General features: G+C 38.9%; 1 protein-coding gene across 3 annotated transcripts in view; it reads left to right on the top strand.

Moving 5' to 3' along the window:
- rasa3 (RAS p21 protein activator 3) overlaps positions 1 to 23,852 on the top strand; it is an 80,494-nt gene that overhangs the window by 27,034 nt on the left and 29,608 nt on the right. For all 3 annotated transcript variants that reach the window (XM_057831173.1, XM_057831156.1, XM_057831163.1), the window contains exons 2-5: positions 5,945 to 6,062; positions 8,762 to 8,865; positions 16,646 to 16,740; positions 21,633 to 21,709. In XM_057831173.1, coding sequence (XP_057687156.1) covers positions 5,986 to 6,062; positions 8,762 to 8,865; positions 16,646 to 16,740; positions 21,633 to 21,709 — 353 coding nt within the window. In that variant the 5' untranslated portion in view covers positions 5,945 to 5,985. The remainder of the gene's footprint in view (positions 1 to 5,944; positions 6,063 to 8,761; positions 8,866 to 16,645; positions 16,741 to 21,632; positions 21,710 to 23,852) is intronic.

Raw genomic sequence — 23,852 nt, 5'->3', positions numbered from 1 at the left:
TTTTTTAAAAAACCAATTTAGAATAACTCAGTGAGAATACAGTATATATTAATAGATCAAGTACACCCATTTAAACGCGATAAATATTTACTCCTAAATTAAAAAATACTTTTTAAGAAATCACAACTAAAAACAATAGACCATGCCTCTTAAGTAAAAGACAACAATATTTATGCCACACATAAACACAGAATAAATTAAATGTGTTTTTCAAGAAAAGTAAATAAAATTGCACTTAATAACTTAAGCATTTAGGCAAATGAAAACTTTTCCCCTCATAGCTTCTGCTATGGTGTTCCATACGGATGCAACGATACAGTTCGGTCACGGTCACGGTTCGGTACGATTTTCAATACGGGGGGACATGATTTTCGATTTGATTCAATACATTTAATGCTCTGAAAAGAAAATAACAAATGTAATTTTTGTTTTGGGTATTTATTTTTATTTTTATTTTTTTGCTAACGAGCAAAAATTAAATTGCCATCATTTAAACATGCATTTTAGTGCATAGTATTTATGTGCTTACTTCTTACTGATCTGGAAAAAATTTGTATAAAAGTGCTGAGAACAATCTTTACTGTTTGTAAAGTGAGGCGGGGCACACTGTTGATTGCTACAGCTCTCTTAGCAGCTAGGTTTACTACATGGAGCAAGACATCCTATTTGTGGTCCGAATCCATCTGTGTCACGTACTGAATTAACAATATTTGCAGCATTATCTATAGTCAATGGTATGGATTGATTTGGCCTTCTTAACTTCCATTCAGTCATGGCGGTTTATGATTCATCAATGTAGTATATGGACTACGTGTCCCATAATCACTCTGGGCTGACGTAGCCAATGGCATGGGACGTAGCACATCTAGTTTGCTATTTCATGATATCTAGTGTGTGCGCGCATTAAAAAAGTTAGCCAACGCCACAGAAGTCACGTCTGCTCATTACTGTACAACACCAGCATATGACAATTGACTTTCATAAACAGGACGAGTTTGAAGTACAGCGCTCTTAATTTGCCACTCAATGTTCATCATGTCCGTTGTCAAAGCGAGGTTGTTCGTAGCAGCCAAGTCGGTAACAATGTTTTGGCGGACTTCGTTGTAAATATCCGGTGTTGTGCCGAAAAATTGCCGCCCTGCGTGAAATGTCACCCCTGACGGGAGCGCCACACGTCAACAACACCGGCACGCGGGAGATGGTCCGCAGTCAATCCGGAGCACTTATGCGGCCGGTATACGTTGAACAATAGGATATAATGGGAACGATTGGCTCCAGCGCGATTTTTTGCCGGACCTGGAACGAAGATGCATTTTGCGCAGTTGGTAACAAGGAATCCGAACTTTTAACAGCACGTCTGCCGCTCGCGCGCACGCACGTGCACACGAGGCGATAAATCGCAGCGGAAAAATTACCGCCTTCATTTTTATTTATCGTGCGATAAATGGAATTATTGCATATTGCCACAGGCTTAGGGGGAACGTTTACTGAACAACACCGTCACACTTGTTCTTGTGAAGGCAGTCTTCAGTGAGTCAGGTAATTTTAATAATATTAGTATAAGGGCTGGGCTGGAAAACTGCTCCCTTGGGATGGTGCTGTCTTCTCTACTGTAATTTATCCTTGAAGAGGTGACATTGCACTAGCAGAAAGTTGGTGCCAAAGAAAATAGGGCAGAACATGGGCCCGAGGCCATCTGAACAGTAGTTGGACCAGTGCCTCAATCTAAAGAGCAAACAATCTCCTTCTTTGTTTTACTTAATTGCCACACGTTGCAAAAACCTCGGCAAACTTACTTCTCATATCTGTTCAACAGATACAGTAGGTTCAGGTTATCATTATGCCCTTTAAATAAGTATCAAGTTGCTAAAACAATCAATAGTTTAACAAAAAAAAAAGATTAATAAATAATTGTTGATGTCAAATATCTTTAAATAGGCCATTACAAGAACCAAATGTATTTTATTTTATACAATATCTCAAGTGCACAAACATATTTTGTCTCGTTTAAATGGTAAATAAGCCTGGCAAGCAAGATGGTACTTCCTGATTCAATGATTCATCATGCAGTACAGTCTGGCAAACATCAACTGTCCAACCACTTCCCCGGTCATCTGATGTTCGGGGTATTCACGAGAAAAAGGCGATAGCTGCAAATGTGACTGCAGTGAATTACAACCGAATTCGGCTTCAACGCAGGCGAGGTAACCAATGTAGTTGGATTTCACCATTTAAGTCAAAATTTAAGTAAAAATACATCATATAAACAAAGTAAAATACATTAAAATAAAAAAAAAAAAAAGATCCTGTACCATTATTGCTGAGAGGTTGATGAAGAGTTGGCGTTTTCAATGGATTATATGCAATCAAAGGCACGGAAAACGACTAGTGATGCCAACAAAATAAAACCAAAAGTCAAAACAGCCTTCGCACCCACTCGTCCACTTCTCCCTCTCTTATTCCAGGAGCGGTGTGTTTAGGGACAGCCAAGAAAACAACACTCAACCCATCAACATTACAACCCCAAGCATGCATGCAAGCCAATTCGTTACATTACTGTCTTTATTTTTACGTTACGTGAACTGGTTTGATTTGATTTCATGGGCTGAAAACAAAACAGCTTTTGGCGACAAACAAGGCGTTTTCGCGCGACGTTTAAATTTGGTCTGAACGCAGCTTATCTTTACCAATGTTCGTCGATGTCTCCTTCTTCTGATCCTTTTAGGATGTTAAGCTTCGTTTCCATCGTAATTGCTTTTGTTTTGGCTAGACACGCATCGCTAAAAGACCCAGCTTTCTTCTTTGGGGACATAATGTGAAAAAAGGAGAGCGAAAAAGGCAAATATACTCCCTGCGATAGAACACAGACAAGCACTATGCACTATGCTAAGCAGAAACATAGTTGTTGGGGACTAAATGGACAAGACGTGTGCATCGTAAAGTCGAAACGTCATAGGTTGAAGACATCGTAACCCGAGGACTCCCTTGTTGCGTTCCAAAAACAGTTTGAGACGCCCTCACTCACATGCCCTCAGCCCTTGCTATGACATCACACGGAGGCCCCTTGGAGGGCCGAGGGAAAGTGGGCGGGGGGTTGAAAGAGGTAAATGGAATACTCATTCACTCACAGGCCAGACAATCATGTATCAACCACATGTTGTTGAGGTGGCGCTATACTGCCTATTCCAAATCACACAAAATATACAGAGAATTATCAGAATTATTCGTTTTGTCTCAAATTTTACTTAGGCAATTTCCATTATTAATTTATTTGTCTTTGCTTTATAATTTGTAGACAGATTTGTTTTTTTAAATCCATTTAACCTACTTTAAGTTTAGTTGACATTAGTTTTAGTTGCAGTGCCTCCCAACGCCATTTGTTTGACAGACCATGTAGAAGCCTAAATAATGTTTAATTAATTATTCATGTTCATGGTGATTTATTTAGGTTTAAGGGGACTAGCTTGTGACGTCATGTTTGACGTCGTATGATATGTACGCGGAAATGGCTGTGATTGTGACATTTGCGCGAAGGCAGAAGGAAGAATAGAGCCATATAGTTCTTTTTTTAACTCTCTCTCTCTTTACTCTGTTTTTGTAATTAACTCAAAGTGGACAATTTATTGTTTCTTCATTCTCTCAGTTTGCTCTTTTGTCTATGTTTTGTTGGATTAAATGAACGAACTCAGAACGAGCAGCGTGAGAGTCTTTTTTTTAGCCGCTGTCCAGCGGGCTGGTGAGGAAGACAAGGAAGAGCGCGTCGAGCTGGGCTTTTTACGTTTTGGAACCTACAGACCATTCTATTCGTTAAACGCAAAATAGAAAAGGCAAGCGAACTAGAAAAGTCACTGACAAAAATTGTCATTGTTTTTTCCTTTTGTGATTTTTAATGACAAAGGTGAAAGTCAATAACAACATTTAGTTTTATATTTTCATTTATTTATTTTATTTTGGCACTGCTGTGATTCCATATGTTCTGCCATAACTGCCACAGACAGTCATTTTTTTAAAACAACAATGAGGAATTTTACAAATCAAAAGGCAGTTTAGTATACTATTCAAACACCGTGCTGGCTCCTTAATAAATGTTCTTCTTCTTTGGTGTTTGAGCTTCATTATTGCCACCGCATGGACAGCCCATCCATCTCATCAGACCGTAGGACATGATTCCAGAAATCCTTGTGCTTTGTTGACATGTCTTCAGCAAACTGTTTGCAGGCTTTCTTGTGTACCGTCTTCAGAAGAGGCTTCCTCCTGGGGTGACAGCCACGCACACTAATTTGATGTGTAAAGTGCGGCGTATGGTCTGAGCACTAACAGGCTGATCCCCCACCTCTTCAATCTCTGCAGCAATGCTGACAGCACTCTTGTCACGAGTCACATGACATTTTGGAGGGAAAATGACAAGCAGTACTCAATTCGGACATTTAAGGACGTACGTAGTATCTAAGTGGTGTACTCACTTTTGATGCCAGGGGTTTAGATATTAATGGCTATATTTTGAGTTATTTTGAGGAGAAAATAAATTAACTCTATTATATAAGCTGCACACAGTCTACTTTTCATTGTGCCAAAGTGTCATTTTGTCAGTGTTGTCCCATGAAAAAGTATACTTAAATATCTGCAGAAATGTGAGGGGTGTACTCACTTTTGTGATACACTGTAACTGCGTGTGCAGAAGCAGTCAATATACTGTTACTCACTTGAAATACAGTACAAGTATGTCGATAAAATTGTCGGTAATACTCCCAGTGGAAATGCAATTGGAAGTGCAAAATTGATTAATATCGTAAGTACGCAAGTACTGATGAACCAGTTCACAAATCATGTCCTTTCACAGAGGGAATCTGTTCGCTGTTTTACAGCTTGTAATTCAAGGTCAAAAGTCAACTCTCTCCCTATCCCCAATTATGCACATTGAAACATTGCAGACTATTATAGCTCAGTAATTCTTTTGTACTGTTTACATAAATTCCTAGATTGATCACCTAACTTATCACCTATTTCTCACTGAAAATGAAGTTCGTTCAGCGCTGGTTGTATGACTTTTTTCCACGATTACCTTTCAAATGTAAAAAAAAAAAAAAATCCTGAATCCAAACAACTTTTATGTGACCAAACGAGTAGTCGTGGTCACTAATAGCACTGGACCAGTGGTCACTTACAGTAAATATGTCCTTATTATGGCCTTATTAATTGAATTAAACAATTACTGGGGATTGATCTGTTGTAGTGCAGTTCCTGAACATAAGAAATGGCCACAGACATGTGAGTAAGGCATGTTGAGCAAACATTTGTAACTAATACCGTGGAGCACCGTGGGTTGCCTCGGCGAAGGCAAACACAATGCACCCCTGACTTAATTTCATTTGAGGAAAATAAATTACTCATGAGGAACTGGTACACCACCTTTGTATATGAGGGTGCATGTGTTTGTGTGTCTAATCATATGTGTTTGCACATGTGTGCAAGCTTCTGTTTCAATGTGGGTGGTTGGACCACATTCTTGTGAAAGGGAGTGCTATCTGTCACATACTGTATTTGAGGAACACACAGAGCGAAGGAAGTGTCCCACTTACTTCCTTTCATGCACAGATCAAACAACAAACATACACATGAATGTTTTAAATACCCACATTCACACATCTTTTTAAATGCCAATTTTTCATTTTAGTGTGTCTCAGAGCCTGACATGACGTGTGACCTCTTTAAAAGTATGCATTATCAGACTTAAAATCATTATAGTTTTTGTGGGATTGGATGATGTAATTATAATTTAGGTATGTGTTGAGCTCATGTGTTCCATTTACAGGAACAGGTGTACACAAATAAAGGATTTATTACTGTCGCTGGTCTTAAATTATAACTTTCAGCAGTGTGCAAGACTAAATACAATGTTGTTGCTTATCTCACATTAATTCTCTTTATCTCTCTCAATCTGCAGGAGAAGCTAAAAACATCCCTCCATACCCAGGACCGAACAGGATGAGGGACTGTTACTGCACTGTCAACCTGGACCAAGAAGAAGTCTTTAGAACAAAGATTGTTGAGAAGTCCCTCTGGTATGCCGCCATCCTGCCTCTTTTTGCTTCCTGTTCTTTTTTGTCTGTGTGGACAGGAAGTTGCAATAAAACACACCTTTCAACTAACATAATAGAAATGTTACCGTCAATTAACCCTTATTATTATTCCCTCATGAAGTTGGTTGGTATTCCCTCATGAAGTGGGTGGATGGGTTGGTTGGTATTCCCTTATGAAGTGGGTGGGTTGGTTGGGTTGGTCGGTCGGTCGGTTCAACCGAACATGACATAACACACTCAAGAAATTTTCATGATGTTATGCAGTTTTATAATTAGCCTTATGTGTGTGAATCGTTGTTCAGGTCCTTCCTCTACATCCTTATACAGTGTTGGCCAAAAGTATTGGTACCCCTGCAATTCTGTTAGATAATGCTCAATTTCTCCCAGAAAATGATGGCAATTACAAATGCTTTGGTAGTAATGTCTTCATTTATTTAGCTTGCAAGGAAAAAACACAAAAGAGAATGAAAAAAAAATCATTATAATTTTACACAAAACTCCAAAAATGGGCCACACAAAAGCATTGGCACTGTCAGCCTAATACTTAGCACAACCTTTAGACAATATAACTGCGAAGAACCGCTTCCGGTATCCATCAATGAGTTTTTTACAATGCTCTGCTGGAATTTTAGACCATTGTTCTTGGGCCAACTGCTCCAGGTCTCTGAGATTTTAAGGGTTCCTTCTCCAAACTGCCATTTTCAGATCTCTCCACAGGTGTTGTATGGCATTCAGGTCTGGACTCATTGCTGGCAACTTTAGAAGTCTCCAGTGCTTTCTCTCAAACCATTTTCTAGTGCTTTTTGAAGTTTTTTTTTGGTCATTGTCCTGCTGGAAGACCCATGACCTCTGATACTACATCGATGAATTATAAACCGCCATGACTGAATGGAAGTTAAGAAGGCCAAATCAATCCATACCAGTGACTATAGATAATGCTGCAAATATTGTTAATTCAGTACGTGACACAGATGGATTCGGACCACAAATAGGATGTCTTGCTCACGTAGTAAATCTAGCTGCTAAGAGAGCTGTTTTTTGTAGCAATCAACAGTGTGCCCCGCCTCACTTTACAAACAGTAAAGATTGTTGTCAGCACTTTTATATAAAATTTCGTCAGATCAGTAAGAAGTAAGCACATAAATATTATGCACTAAAATGCATGTTTAAATGATGGCAATTTAATTTTTGCTCTTTAGCAAAAAAAAAAAAAAAAAAAAAAAAAAAAAACCGAAACAAATAATACAATTGTTATTTTCTTTTCAGAGCATTAAATGTATTGAATCAAATCGAAAATCGTGTCCCCCGTATTGAAAATCGTACCGAAACGTGACTTAACTGTATCGTTGCATCCGTATGGAACACCATAGCAGAAGCTATGAGGGGAAAAGTTTTCATTTGCCTAAATGCTTAAGTTATTAAGTGCAATTTCATTTATTTTTCTTGAAAAACACATTTAATTTATTCTGTGTTTCTGTGCGGTATTAATATTGTTGTCTTTTACTTAAGAGGCATGGTCTATTGTTTTTAGTTGTGATTTCTTAAAAAGTATTTTTGAATTTAGGAGTACATTTTTATCGCGTTTAAATGGGTGTACTTGATCTATTAATATATAGTGTATTCTCACTGTTATTCTAAATTGTTTTTTTTAAAAATTGGGTGGGCGCAATAATATCACTTATCGCAATAATTTATGAGATAAATTATCGCACACTAAAATTTGTTATCGCGACAGGCCTAGATGTACAGTAAGTAATTACAAAGTAACCCTGAACATGACTCATGTGCCTCTCATTGCAAATATTTCTGCAATGGTCATTTAAGTGATTTGATATGCTTGCGCCACTGGCCTCAAATCGGACAACTGTTGTCAAACATGCGATGAAGTCCCAATGATTAATCGAAGCATAACTGATAATAATCAGTCGCCTCTAGGCAAAGATGATGTTCAGAAGAAAAATAGGGGTTTTCCTTTCTCTGTGATGTCTCCCTTTGTTGAATATTTTAACCATCTTGCCTTGCCTGATAAATTCTATCTATTTCTAATACTTTTTAGCTCGAGTAATCCTGTTTTTTTGGGGTGCCATTTATTATGTTGTTAGTTTTGGTGGGACAAATGCAATAAAATTATAAAAATTCTGGAAACATTATAATCTGAAAAATGTCTAACTTTGTTTTTGAAAGCAGCTGAATTTGATCCTGGTTTTGTCATGTACGAGATGGAGGAACCAGTTGCGTATCGCAGACACAGGATTTTATTGATGTTGACAGACAAAGAAAACCATCAGGTCAAGCGATAATGGCTAGTTGACATGCAAACGTATGCTGAATCGCTGACGACCTGTCACTGAATGCTGTGTGTTCGTGCCTTACTGTTCTTAGTTGTTCTTTGTGACATATTAAAGAGTACACAGACCTTGTGATGGAAGCTTTGTGATAAAATATGCTGGTACGTTGGTACATGACAGTTTTTTGTGAAATTGCAACTGAAGAATTTAAATTTTGTTGTGTTTGTGAAAGCTTCTCTTGCATTTTGTTGCATCATATTGTAATTTCACCTCCTCTAAGTATTAACATCACGGTTTTTAAATGCTCTTATTTAATGTCTAGGATTTACTTTAGCTGTGACGTTTTCCTCAATTTCACTGTTTTTTTTTTTCTTGTGTCCGTTTTTCATGCAGTCCGTTCTATGGAGAGGACTTCTATTGTGAGATCCCGCGGAGCTTCAGACATCTTTCTTTCTATATATTTGACAGGGATGTCTTCAGGAGGGACTCAAGTATTGGTAAGTAAAAAGCTGATTTATATTTTTCAACCACTGTGCCGCAGCACAGCAGGCACATAGCGTACCACGGCGTAATGTCTGGTATGCTGCGGAAAATCATCCACTTTCACGTAATAATTAGGTGGAAAGTGAAAATCATCCACCTTTGCCTAATAATTAGGTGAATTATTAGATGCAAGTGGGTGATTCCACGGCACACCACACAGTACGCCTCGGCATAGTAGTAGTGTGCTTTGGCACAGCAGTAACACTGAACTAAAGCACTCTTCAGCTTCAACAAAATAGCTAAGCTAGCATTAGCTGTATACAGAATCGGACGTTAGCAGTTGCGGCTTTGTTGGCTGTTACTATAGACGTTTTTTCAGGTGGTGTCACTGCACTTCCGTCCAAATAGCGTGCTGCAATTCATTGTTGCCAACTTGGCGACTTTCACGCTAACTCCGGCAACTTTCCAAAGCCTCCTGGCGACTTTTTTGGTCAAAAGCGACACATCAAGACTTTTTCGAATGTTTTTTTTTTTTTTTTTTACACAATTTTTGCTTCTCCAACGACGTTATTCCTCTCTCCTACAACGTACATTACAATTACATGGAAATTAGCAGTTATGCAAATTAGGCAAAGATGATCATCTAGCGACTTATAGGACAGCCAATAGCTACTTTCCTTACTGGGGAGTTAGCAACACTGCTGCCGTTTATAGCGCTCGTACACACGTTGCACCATAGTGAGACTCTAAAAAAGTTTTTGCGACTTTCTACTTTTCATTCCCTACAAAATTCAGTCAGCCAGAAGAGCAACAAACCCTAACCCTAAACGCGGGAGATCTGTGTTGCATTTGGCTGCACAAATCGGCAGAATAAATAGAAAAATCTGCACTTTTTCTGTGTCCCGAAAGAGAAGGCGCGACGTGAAAACTGTTTGGCTGCAATTAAAAGGGAAAACTTTGTGTTTCATCAATTACAACAGTTGAATGCATATACAGTACATTGGAGTAAACCAGAGTAATAAATACCATGCAATGGGGAAGAACTTTCTTTTGTGGTGTGGAATGGTCGGTACATCAGTACACAACAGTCTGCCCGCTACTCGTGTCTCCAACAACGGAAGCCTCCCAACTTCCTTGCAAAGAAGTCGGGATACTCGGGGTGCCTGTCTTTGGAGCAGCGCAGCGAGCAAACAAAGAAAGCAGAAAAGAAAGCACGAGCTGGCAGGGTGATTCCGCACGCTGCAAAACAAATTAGTTTTGAGCAGCATTTAGGCTAATTCAAAATATAGACAAAATAGAGAGTAATGATTATTGTGCCGTCCCATGCATTTAATACACCCTCTTAAGACTAACGTCTGGCGAATGGTCTGCTTAGCATTAATGTACGTGTGCAGTGTACTTAAATTCACTCACCTTACTGCTGATAAACATCTGGGGTGTTTTTCACTAATAAACCCTCCATAGCAAATTATGCAACAAAGTATTGGTGGGCCCCGAGGCTTCTAAAGGCTTTTAAACACGTTCAAGTTTGTACACCTTGTATTTAAAGGTGCACAATGTAAGATTTGCAGTTCAATTATTCATGAAATTGCCAGAAAATAGTTCAATAGACATTAAACATGTTTTTTGGATTACTTCTAAAACGAATCTCAATTGTTAAGCGAAAATTTTCCCGTTTTAAAATAAAATTTGCATGTCGCAAGTTTGTTCCTGTTTTGCATCCGTGTTCATCATCAACCAATCACAAGATGAGTTTCCAGTCTCCGTCCGGGTTGCCACAGCTCTGTAAACTAAGGCTGCGCCAACTTTGAGAAGCAGTCTGAATTATGTCCACCACTCAAGCAATAAAAACGTCGTTATGAATCTCAAAGGATTCAAAACAAGAGAAGCAAAACAAGGATTTGCATTCATTTGGCGTGGTTGTGCTACTTTATTTAGCATGTGGCTCCATTGACCGGTGCTACGTTATTTAGCATATGGATCCGTTGACCGTGACAAAGATAAAGTCTTTACGCGTGTATATAATTAGACGGTAATTGAAATTAAAATGGATGGCGCAATTAAATCGTCTTTGTGGATGTTGTCAATGCATTACCAAATTGTATTTTTCTTTGCCAGTGTGCTTATACATTGAGAAAAGTTGCACTCCCTCTCTACGGTTATGGCAGTGCTTCTCAATTATTTTCTGTTACGTCCCCCCCAAGGAAGACGTAAATGTTTCGCGCCCCCCCCCCCAAACTCTGTCGCCACTGTAAATAGTATCATTTGTCTATTACTATTATAAGTACGCCTCTGCCTCACATTGTATCCTTTTTTTTTCTATTAGAGAAAATAACAGAGATCAACTTATAAAGTACAACTTTATTAACATTGTTTTGTTTGTAACAGAAAAGACTTAACACGCAGTTATTTGCCTGAATTTTAAAAAATTAAAATAAAAAAATCACATCCAAATTGTAAAAATACACTCAAGGTACATTTTTGACCATTTGATACTGAAAAATAAAATCAGTAAATACTAACAAATTCAAATTGAATTCAAAAAACAAAACTGAATAGAAGGGAAAAAAAGTGTCTTTGGACAGAAGGACAGTTTTTATTTTCGCTGCTCCCAGTATCACCTCCAGTTTGCAATGACGTGGGGTTATATTGCACTGAGCATGCTAACAGTGCTCACTGGTTTACTGATATAACACTGAAAAAGCGGGACGATTGTTGGCAATATTCGGCACGTTTTCGCTGAAAAACAACCAAGCAGCTTATCAATGAGATTGGGGTCTAATGTCTTTAAGCGGCGTCTTAATTGATGTGGCTTCCGGCTGTCCGCTATAATCATTTTTAGACACAGTAAACAGTGGTCTTTCCTCGTCTACCACTGTATTAAATGTCAAAGCCAAAAGGCAAACGGCCCTAAAAAAGCGCATTCTCGGCGGCCGAGGGAGAACCATAGGTGAGGGCGGTCGTCGTGACGATCCCAAGCCGAAAATGGCACTTTTCGGGCGGACACGAGAAGACAGTGGGTTTCTGTGTGAGTCCGGTGTAGGTTCACACCGGTGTTCTGACAAATTTTGCAACCCATCAAAAATTGCTACCTTGTGGTTTTGCACATGCGCGCAATGTTAAAAATGGCCGTGAATGCGGCGATTCCAAAGTAAACACTATGAACTTTCTTTAAAGAAAGGAATATTTACTTAGGTTTGATCATGTAAAGACATGTACAAAAGTTCTCAGACACATCCTACCATGTTAGCTGCACACAGTAACTGCACTCCGCGCTCTCACTGTTAACGACTTCGCCGTGTCGTTAAGTATTAATTTACGCCATTTTCGTGTTGCACATGTATGTTTATAATGTATCTAGTTTAGTTTGCACCTTTGGATAACATTGAGAGTCCAATTGAATGTAAAGGAGGGCTTTTTCAGCACCTCAAAAGCTTTGGGAGCAAAATTTTATAAGGGAGCAAATTTTGACAGAACACCGGCCGGAAAAACGGCTTTCAAAAACGGCGCACAGCTCTCCAGCTCTTCATTCATGAGTCTCTTCCGTGTGCTCTTGCTTACTTCAAAAATACTGCGCGCACTTTGAAAATGAGAGCGCCACTGCCACCCACTGAGTGGATGTGCAAGTACACTTTATTCTAGTACGGAGAAAAAAAAAAGAAAAAAAAAAGCATGTTCCCCGAGGTCACACGCGTCACCCCTGGCATCGCTCTGCGCCCCCCTGGGGGGGCGCGCCCCACTATTTGAGAAGTACTGGGTTATGGTGACATAAACTAACTTGGACCTCGTATCACGGCTCTTTTACTCGTCACTACTAAATGTTGGCACTATTACATTGAAAACATCTTGCATGAAAATTACAAAATATGATATACCTTCTGAAGAAGATTCGTCGCTTGCCACTAAAAGTTCTTTTCCTGCAGGCTCTCCAACATGAAGTAGTATACTGGCAAACCCGAAGGGGGGCGACATTATGTGCTACTCAATATGTTTATCTAGTTGCAGTACCATTTTTCACCATCCTACATTGCGTAATCCAAATTCGACACCTCGGAAGCTGACATACTGTCCTTAAAAATGTTAGATGCAAAAAATTTGGCTCTGTATGGATAATCTTGTCAATGTATCGTTTTCATTGAATGCCTAGTAATTAGGGGCTTAACGGTACTTACAAGTCACAGTTCGGTACGTACCTCGGTATGGGGTCAAGGTTAGGTTAAGGTTCAGCTCAACAGGAAGAATAAAAAAGGTTTTTTTATCACAGCATTTGAAAGTTAACAAGTTTGTTTTCTTGGCTAAAAGTATCAAGCAGCTCTCATTAAAGTGCAAAATAAATAGAAGAAAACATCAAACTTGTGAATTTGTGATTTCATTGTTCCAACATTCTTTAATTTACAGTATATGTTAAAAAATAAACAATCTAGCCTTTTTTTGTAGGGATTGAGCGAAGTAACAGTTTAAGAAAGCACTAGGCAGCTGGCAACCTTGGTAACCTTTTTTTTTTTTTTTTTTTTAAATAAAAATAAGATACTACCATTTTCAATGTTCGATTACACACAGTTAACTATAAACCATTACGAGTGAACAACATACACTCCCACTTAAGATATAGCCTATTTTTGTATTGGCTTAAATAAAATAAGAAGTGCAAATCATGCCAAAACTAAAAAAAACATCTCTTGAAATTGTGCAAAAATATACACTGAGTTAGTGTGTATTTCCTGATTTGAAAATATGAAATAGATATGATAGTTGCTACTCTGTACATTTGCCATAACTTTCCTAGTAGTGAGCAATAATAACTTCTTCTTCATCTGTTTGGTTTGTCATTTTCCGGTATTGTCGGTTGTTGGTTTAGGCACATTTCCTCTACCGCCCCATGGAGTAAAAGAGGACATTAATTTTTTTTTTTTTGTGTTTTTGCTCGAGCGTATTCGTACAGTGACGGTATGAATAGAAATACCGTTGCACTCTCACTGATAATCGTTGTATATTTTCAGATAAGACAACAATTTCTATTTTTTTCCCCATGTAGACTCACGTGGAGTTAAATTTTTTTAAAGACGGCAGTTCACATCCAAAATATTTTTAAAAAAATCTTTGGGAATGTAAAATTCTATGAAAAATAGAAAGAGGTGATGAATGTACCTTGCAGGCAGAAATGTGGCTAATTCAGCATTACTTGTGAATCCTTTCAGCGACCTGAGGTTCTTTCACTATAGTCATTGCTCTTGCCCTGTTGTTAGTGAAAATGAAATTGCTGTACAGTTCTCGTAAAGCTCCTAAAGCCCAAGCTTACAGGTCAGCCCAAGGCTGACTGGGTGGGTGGCTATTAAGGATGTCAATTAACAATTTTATGACATTTCGGTAGAGATTATGGACAAGACAGTAATTGCCGATATTACAAAGTTAGCCACATTTTGATTCAGTAAGAGAGCATACGGACGATTTAATATGATGTTATTTACACATTCAACACAATTAGTTACATTTCACTAAAGCAGGGGTGGGCAATTAATTCCACAAAGGGCTGCAGTGGGTGCGGGTTTTTGTTGCAATCCATTAAGAGCACACCTTTTCACCAATCTGCTGTTTTACAAGTGCAATCAGTCGATTGCAGTCAGGTGCTTCTCATTTCTGCTGAAACCGCATTGGTTAAACTGTCTGTGATGGGTGAGTTGGAACAAAGACCAGGATCCACTGCGGCCCTCGAGGACCGGTTTGCCCACCCCTGCACTAAAGCAATATAATATATACAAAGACATATAGATGTTTTTGACAATTTAATTAATTTCAGCGTTTGAATGAAAACTAGGCCTGCACAATACATCGTTTGAACATCGCCATCGCAATGTGTGCATTCAGTCAATCAGAGTCCAAGTCACCTGATTTTGATAATCTGCCGATACGGAGTCCTGATCTGATACCGAAAAGTTTTTTTTTTTTTTTTTTTGCTTCGACACTCACACTGCCGAGAACAGCCTCTCACTTACACAATGAATGAGTTACCACAGCGCATTTCAGACTGTGTACCAAGCCTAACGATGACTAAACCAGGAATGAATGTGCCTTTGATCGTAATTCTACCAATGCGTCTCTGGCCAGATCAAAGCTACAAATCGCAATGTCAATTTTTTTCCAATATCGTTCAGCCCTAATGAAAACCATTCATTTTAATAAAACGGCACATATAAAAGTTGATAATTTTGATCGATTTTATTGGATCGTTGCCTAACCAATCAATGAACAATCAACGATGCATAGACTTCATAATACACTGAAATGACACGGGGCGAAGGGCCGAGCCGTTGGGGGCCTATTTTCAAAAATTTCAAGTTCAAATATTTTCAAAACCAAAGCTGCTACCGACCTAAAACCAAAACAGGCACCTACCTTAGCCATATATGAGTCCCCATGAGCAGCGGCATCAAACATTTCAAAGTTGTTCCCTTATAAAATCCCTATCAATTATTTTTATATAGGTATAACAAATTTAAAATGGCTACAAAATTCTCAGATTTTACAGTAGATACACAAAAATCACCCAATTCAGAGATAATCACCTATATTTTCAGGATCAATAGCAATATTTAACATATCATATAGGTTTTTGCCCAAAATAGCGACTTACATTTTTTTCAACAGCTAATAAAATAACACAATTTTTACATCAGAAACTTAATACTTGAGGAAAACATGCAGAATCAATTATAAATAATTTATAAATAGATTATTAATAAATTCTATATGCAATCACAACTTATTATAGAATAGAAAAGCCCTTTATAGTCATTATACAGTTGTATAGTTAGTTATATAGTTGTAGTGAATGAGGCTAGTGGCCACCTGATGCAAACAGAGCTTTTCTAGTGAAAATTCTTGTGAATAAATGCTTAAATCCACGAATTCTTCATAGATATGGATGTAAAACAGTCTCGATTCTTGGTTAAAAGCAAAAAAACCTGCAGTTAGCGTTAATTTTACATAAATATGGTGAACTATGATGCCAATGCAGTAGCTGCTGATTTCTGCTGATTTTTTCTCAGAACGTTTAAAAATGCATGCATGGAACGAAAAATATAATATTTACCTTGAATCCTCGAACAAATCACTCCTGAGACAATCCTTCCTGTTTGTATGCGGTACAGCTTCCGTACTTCTTCAAAAGTCCAAGCTTAAATCCGCCTTTGACATGACCGTGTGCTCTCTTCGAATAACTATTACTAAATAAAGCTCAGCCCCCTATGGTAAGGCGTGACACAAAGAATGATGAAGTGTCAGGTCAATACAGTTTCGAAGTCTGTAAGCAATGTATTATTACACTCATAGTTGCTATACTAGTATGTGTTTCTGAAAAGCTTGACACCTTGTTTGTCACCCCTTTTCTTGTTTTATACCTATTTTAAACACATGCCAGTATTTAGTTTTAACCTGTCATGTTTAGAATAGAATAGAATAGAATAGAATAGAATAGAATAGAATAGAATAGAATAGAATAGAATAGAATAGAATAGAATAGAAAACCTTGATTGGCATTTTAGAGAGTAAAGCGAGATTTAAAGCGTCGCCATAAAATGCACCGCATAGGTGGAAGAGGAAGTTGAGCTGCTGTCTGTGGTTTTTTACTGTACAACAGAAAATGAAAATGGAAACCTTGTCAAATGGTATTGATAGAATCAATATACACCACGAAGGCAATCTGGGTGTTTGTAGTGATTTAGAGCAGCGCAGGACAATTATAAACTTTTTTTTTTTTTTTTATCTGTTGTTTCTGACACGCAATGATGTGTGTAGGTAAGGTTGCAGTGAAGAAAGAAGACCTACAGAAATATCACGGTAAAGACACCTGGTTCCAGCTCCAGCCTGTCAGCGCTGACTCAGAGGTGCAGGTCAGTACAGAGCGAGAAAATGCACAAACTCTAACTGTAACCTACACCTCTAAGGGAGGATTTTCAAGAAGTAAAAATAAAAATTGTAGATAAATTCACTGAACTCAATATTATCAATAATATTAGTATTATTAATACAGTTTCAAAAACCAAAGCACTGTCAGCCATAGAACTATGATGATGGGTGGGGGTTGATCGTGAATGGGGATAGATACATCAGATCAATGGGCATGTTTAAACAGTCAGAGCTGTTAACCAGCTCATTCTGATTTTAATCTGGATACCTACTTTACTGTACAATGTCAAACTGGCTGAGAGCAGTGACAATGCTCAGGCAGCACGGCGATCGCTGTGTTCTTTTCCATAGAACTGTCTCCATGCGTGATGGGAGTTTGCCACATTAGAAGTGAATGAGAGAAACTGCTTTGATTGGTGCTAAAGGAGGTCGACATTACATTTTATGATATAACGTCCTTTCTATTAATCATTGGTAGGCATTGACCTTGTACAAATGAGGTGAGGGACACAGAGTATAATAGACGACCAACTACGCCATGTTAAACAATATCCAGAGAGTGGATCCCCCAAACAATAGGTTAATGTGGGTATTATAGAAAAATTATAGATTTAAGAATTTAGCCATCTTAGCGTGGACATCGCCTCAATCCACCTTTGACCTCTCGTGACGTTTTTATACTTGTTTTACTTGCTGTTTGAACATTGTTAGCTGTCCTTTTCTCCTCTCACATTCAAAACAAAAAAATAGCTTGATGGTCGACATGTTTGACCTTTTTCCTTTTCCAAATCTACAGTGGGGAGAACAAGTATTTGATACACTGCCGATTTTGCTGGTTTTCCCACTTGCAAGCCATGTAGAGGTCTGTAATTTGTATCATAAGTTCTCTTCAACTGTGAGGGACGGAATCTAATATAAAAATCCAGAAAATCACATTGTATAATTTTTAAATAATAAATTTGTATTTAACTGCATCAAATAAGTATTTGATACATTACCAACTAGTAAATATTTCGGCTCTTAGTTCTTTTTTAAGAAACCCTCCTGTTCGCCACTCATTACTGGAAGTAACTGCACCTGTTTGAACTTGTTACCTGTATAAAAGACACCTGTTCACATGCTCAAACAAACAAACTCCAACCTCTCCACAATGGCCAAGACCAAAGAGCTGTGTAAGGACATCAGGGATAAAATAATAGACCTGCACAAGGCTGGGATGGGCTACAGGGAAATAAGCAAGCAGCTTGGTAAGAAGGTAACAACTGTTGGAGCGATTATTAGAAAATGGAAGACGTTCAAGTTGACGATCAATCTGCCTCGTTCTGGGGCTCCATGCAAGATCTCACCTCGTGGGGCATCATTGATCATGAGGAAGGTGAGGGATCAGCCCAGAACTACACGGCAGGACCTGGTCATTGACCTGAAGAGAGCTGGAACCACAGTCTTGAAGAAAACCATCGGAAACACATTACGCAGTCATGGATTAAAATCCTACAGCGCACGCAAGGTCCCGCTGCTGAAGCCAGTGCATGTCCAGACACGTCTGAAGTTTGCCACTGACCATCTGGATGATCCAGAGGAGCAATGGGAGAAGGTCATGTGGTCGGACGAGACCAAAATTTAACTTTTTGGTCTAAACTCGGCTCGTCGTGTTTGGAGGAAAAAGAAGGATGAGTACCACCCCAAGAACACCTTCCCAACCATGAAACATGGAGGAGGAAACATCACTTTTTCGGGCTGCTTCTCTGCCAAGGGTACAGGATGACTGCACCGTATTGAGGGGAGGATGGATGGGGCTATGCATCGCCAGATCTTGGCTGACAACCTCCTTCCTTCAGTGAGAGCCCTGAAGATGGGTCGTGGCTGGGTCTTCCAGCATGACAGTGACCCAAAGCACACAGCCAAGGCAACTAAAGAGTGGCTCCGTAAGAAGCATCTTAAGGTCCTGGAGTGGCCTAGCCAGTCACCAGATCTGAACCCGATAGAAAATCTATGGAGGGAGCTGAAAGTCCGTGTTGCCCAGCAGCAGTCCCGAAACCTGAAGGCTCTGGAGAAGATCTGCATGGAGGAGTGGGCCAAAATCCCTCCTGCAGTGTGTGCAAACCTTGTCAAGGACTACAGGAAACGTTTGGTATCTGCAATAGCAAACAAAGGTTTCTGTACCAAATATTAAGTTCGATTTTTGTGATGTATCAAATACTTATTTCATGCAATTAAATGCAAATTTATTATTTAAAAATCATACAACGTAATTTTCTGTTTTTTTGTATTAGATTCCGTCCCTCACAGTTGAAGAGAACTTATGATACAAATTACAGACCTCTACATGCTTTGCAAGTGGGAAAACCAGAAAAATCGGCAGTGTATCAAATACTTGTTCTCCCTACTGTACATACAAATGTTATTTTAGTTAAATTGAAAAGAAATATGTTTGATTGTCAGATTACACTGACACTCTACTGTTTTCCAAATCTTCATGTAGGTGAGTGAAGGACAATTACAGTAGATCAGTCTGCCTCTGTCAGATGTCAAGACTGAGGAAATGCTTCTTTGTGACACAGAGGCATGCCATCAGTGTAGCTGACGAAAACTTCCTGTTACTGTGACTCACTGTTGAGCAACAGCAACAGACAGACTGAGAAAGACTGACCTGGACTACCGGGTTCAACTTTACTATCTTTTCACTTATCAGTACGATTCACGCACTATGCCCTTCTTAAGGTGAGGGGTAAAAATGTTTCCCACAGTATATCTCAGGACAGTCAACAGTATTCTAGAAATGTTGGTGTCCTGGTTGTCTTTTCAGGATTTAGCTTCGTGTGGTTGTCCCTAAAGCTTTACTGTTCCGCTATTCACTATTCAGCTGTCTGGCTCACCCACACAGATGTATGCACAGTCAGGAGTACACCCACAGCCACACATACACACCCAAGTAGTTCCTCACAGATGCTCTCACACAGGATCCTAAACACTGTGAATGCAATGGTAACATCTGCAGACAGATGGGTGTGTGTCGCCCTGGAGCAGCACACTGAAACAGAGACACATTCATCCAACGAGGCGTTGAGCGGAAGGATGTGTTAGAGAATGAGAGTTAAAGAGAGTGTGATGGATCAAATGAAGTCAGAAGATAGTGTTTCTCTTCTCCTTTCAATAGAGGACACATTGTTGGCCCCGTGCTTCAGTGTTTCCCGTCCTTTGCTCAAATGGCTCAGATGGAGCGTAGTGCCTCTGAGTTTGCATACTGATGCTGTTAATTAAATAAGCTTTGCTAGATTGCTTTACCACATCACTGTAATCATGCCATTAATTGAATAACTTTAGAAAGAAGATAAATTCAGTGTGACTGTTTTCTCTTATTGGAGTTATACCACTGTTTAGTTCAATTAATCTACTGTATAAAGAAACACCGTATGTTATGTACAGGGGTGCACATAATTTTTTTGCCCAGGTTCTCAGAGGAGGACCTGGAGATGTGACTTGGTCCTCATTGAGCTTGAGAGCCGACCTGCCTGATGCGATAAATTTATGACAAGCTTTACTTAGAGCCACTTAACTTTAATTAATTATATTAACAAGTAATGCTTGATTAACATCAACTGGCACAACAAAATTGCCATTACTTTGAAGTGAAATGTAAAGAAATAAAAAGCACCAATTCAAAATAAAGGGCATTATGCGGCTCCCACATGAACTCCAAGCCTTTTTAAAAGTGGGATGTCCTCCTCATAAGACCTCATTGAACGTGCATGTTTAGCTTTGTAAAATGCGAGCAAAAACACGTTTGTCAGTGCATGTCGCTGTTCATTACCTTTATTCCGCGACTTAGGGCCAGTGGGCGAGTGGGGCCATGTCTGACATCGATAGTTTGCTTAATTGCCACATGCTCTCTGTTTTTTTCGTGCTTTTCAAAGTTTGGATGGCTGAAATTCTTTGACCCTACATAAAATGCGCTGCTCTTATCGGCGACATTGGGATTCTCACGGCACATTTTGTACCGCATTTCCGTGCGAGCATCATTTGCTTCTAGCCATGGTACTTCCTGTAGCCACTTTTCAGCAAAGTCCTTTTTTTCGGTAGCTCCGGTGACGTCTCTGTCGTCTGTCTTGTCTTTTGACGGGTGTGGGGGAACACGGAAGTAATTACTCAGTGTGGCCTGCCTCTTCGACATTTTGAGAAGTTATTTTCTCGTGTCCGCCTCAAATACAGTGGTCAGCCATCGGTACGCAAAAGCGTATGGAAGCCGTTGAGGGCCAGCGCTTTTGTCTACGTCCAGTACGCATGCGCGCATGCGGACCACTTATGTGCACCCCTGATTATGTACATATCTCTTATCAAACTCCATACGTACTATTCGCACGTGATGAATGAAAACCTGTGGATTCAAATAACAGACTTTAATTAACAGCATTGTACAGTACGTACCATTGTGAGATGTATTTTTGTTCTAAATAATTTCTAGACTGAATGTGTTCCATTAAAACTAATGTTGAATTATGTGTTTACAAGCAAGGGATAAGACAGTTCTTTGTGAATAATATAAAGTATGGTGTGATAGGTAATTCCATTAACTTATTGTATAGGAGATAAATGACATTGTTTTTCAGGAAAAAAAAAAATCTTAATTTACTGCCATTGACAACAAAACATGATCATTCACTCCTAGCTAAATAGAATAGATGTCTATCGCTGTCAATGGCACTGATGGACTTATTTTCCTATTTTGTTTTTCTTCTAAATGTAGATTAAAAATTACTTAATAGTTAGGTTAAATTCAAGGTGTATTGAAATATTCTTGAGATCATTTCAACAGTTCCTCTTTGACAATTGTAACTTTTGCTTAAACTAAAAAGATTTACCCTTGCATTTTCTGCAGGGAAAAGTGCACCTGGAGCTCCGTCTCAGTGAAGTCATTACAGACAATGGAGTCATCAACCACAAACTAGCCACGCGGTAAGGCTTTGTGCATCCTTTGAGTTAAGACATTGGCCAAACACAAATGCTCAAGTTGTATAGTCCTGTCCATCTAATCATGCATTTTACTTAAAGGAACAGTGCAGTGGGCGTCAAGATAAATAAATTGTTTGATTGGGCCAAAGAAAAAAATGTGGTTTACGAGTGCGTCAAATTTGAATTCTTGAAAATAAAAATTGCAAATTATATGTAATAAGACTTCAAAATGGGGAAAAATAAGGCCGGTCTGTCAGGTCACAGGCACCGTAGGGCTGTGCTTGTACTGTGCCCCACTCAAGTGCCAGATGTCTACTCGTTACCATAGGTTATTGCAGGGTTTCATCAGGCCCTTGGCAGTATTGTAGCCGGCTATACGCATCCACAGCCAGCCGCCATCAAAGGAAGGACCTCTCGGCTGCCGGGACCCCACTGTGTTGCCTGTGGATAGCCATCTGCTACGTCGTGCATTATTACACAAAGCCCACATCACATAAAACACATATGAACCTGACCGAAGACTTATTTTGATGCCTGGGGTTGTAATTTATTGAACTGGAGCTGACCACAATGCAATCCAACATCGGCCTCCCTCATTCGAGGAACTGCTGACTGTGGGGCCTGCCGGTAATCCTGCGTTGTCGCTCACTCCTGGCTATATGTCTCTCCCTACGTTATAAGACAAATACTGTATCTAAGTAAATAACAAAATATGTAAACAGGTGAGAGATTATGCAGCCTATTTAGGGCATTGGAGCTGTAACTTGTCGGCATAGCTTGATGGTGAAATAAATGAGGACGTTGCATTTGTGCCGAATAGCCACTATCACCAAGAAATTATGGTTCTAGGTGATGTCACCTGGGCCTCTTTTTAGGTCCTCCTTGAAAAGCCTGGCAACAGAGGAACAGTTTTGTTAATAATGGCGTTAGAATATCACGGGGTTACTAAAGGCGTTATTTTTTTCAGTAGTGCATAATCTAATTAATTACTTTTCTCATCTTGGCAACACCGCTACCGTTAGTGAGGCGGGAAAGGCGTGCATTACTATGTGTTACCATGTTGGTTGAATGACGCGAGAAAAGTCTGAGAGAGATGGACTCACAGTGACGATAGAGCAGAGCAGGAGTGGGGAGGAGGCAAGGGAGTTGACGTCGTTACAAACGCGATGCTAGGTGGCTCCATAATACCTGACTATAGCCGATAGCCTACAAACTACGCCCACATGATGCTACTGTAGATATCACATATACATAGAACTAGATGCAAATGATAGACACGGCAGCATTAGCAACATGTATAAAGAACTAGATGCGTTAGTAAACAGCCGCCATCTTAAAGCAGTAGACTTCTCAGGAAGGCTCTGTTGTAGAGAACCTTCCTAGCGAACTTAAGTAACTTTTTATCTAAAATGCTCCTAAAACGGCAAAATCTTGACTTAAATCTATCTTTAAATGATGAAATAGTTTTAAAACTTACACATGTCAAAAGTAGACAGAAGGGAACTAATGCAATAACGGGGGCAATTTTAACAACTTCACCGTATGATTCACAACATTAAATGACTTCCATACATAGCAAAGGTTACTATCTAGTTATCGCAATATCCGCAATATCCCTGTGTTTAGTTAAGTTTAGGGTAAAGAATTGGGCTAGGGCCAATTGTCCCAAAAACCCTTAAACTTCACATTGTGTGACCTTTTTTTTTTTTTTTTTTTTTTTTTTAATTTAATTTAATTTTATTTTATTATTTTTTTTGAGAAAAAAAAAAAAAAAAAAAGAAAATTATCATCAGTTACTTTGCCAAGTAACTATTTACTCTTACATTCAGGTAACTGAGTTACTAACGCAATTACTTTTTGGGACAAGTAATTTGTAACTGTAATTAATTACTTTTTTAAAGTAAGATTAACAACACTGTTTAGGAAACCATACAAAAATTTCTTGCAGTAACTCAGGGATTCAGCACTCAATTTTCTCAGCCTTTGCTCCTTTTCAGCACTTACAGAATTTTCAAATGTATTTCATTTAGAAAAAAATCATCAAAACCACTGCACAGTCCGATTAATTCAACAGATACTATTACTAATACTATTAGACCCAAATCTTGAACTCTTATTTTTTTTATTTTTCGTAACTGTTTAAACA

Source organism: Corythoichthys intestinalis, chromosome 1 (genome assembly GCF_030265065.1).
Source record: "Corythoichthys intestinalis isolate RoL2023-P3 chromosome 1, ASM3026506v1, whole genome shotgun sequence".
In the NCBI taxonomy this organism is placed as follows: Eukaryota; Metazoa; Chordata; class Actinopteri; order Syngnathiformes; family Syngnathidae; genus Corythoichthys; species Corythoichthys intestinalis.
The sequence above is the reverse complement of the archived record's forward strand: the minus strand, read 5'-3'. Positions and strand labels throughout refer to the sequence as shown.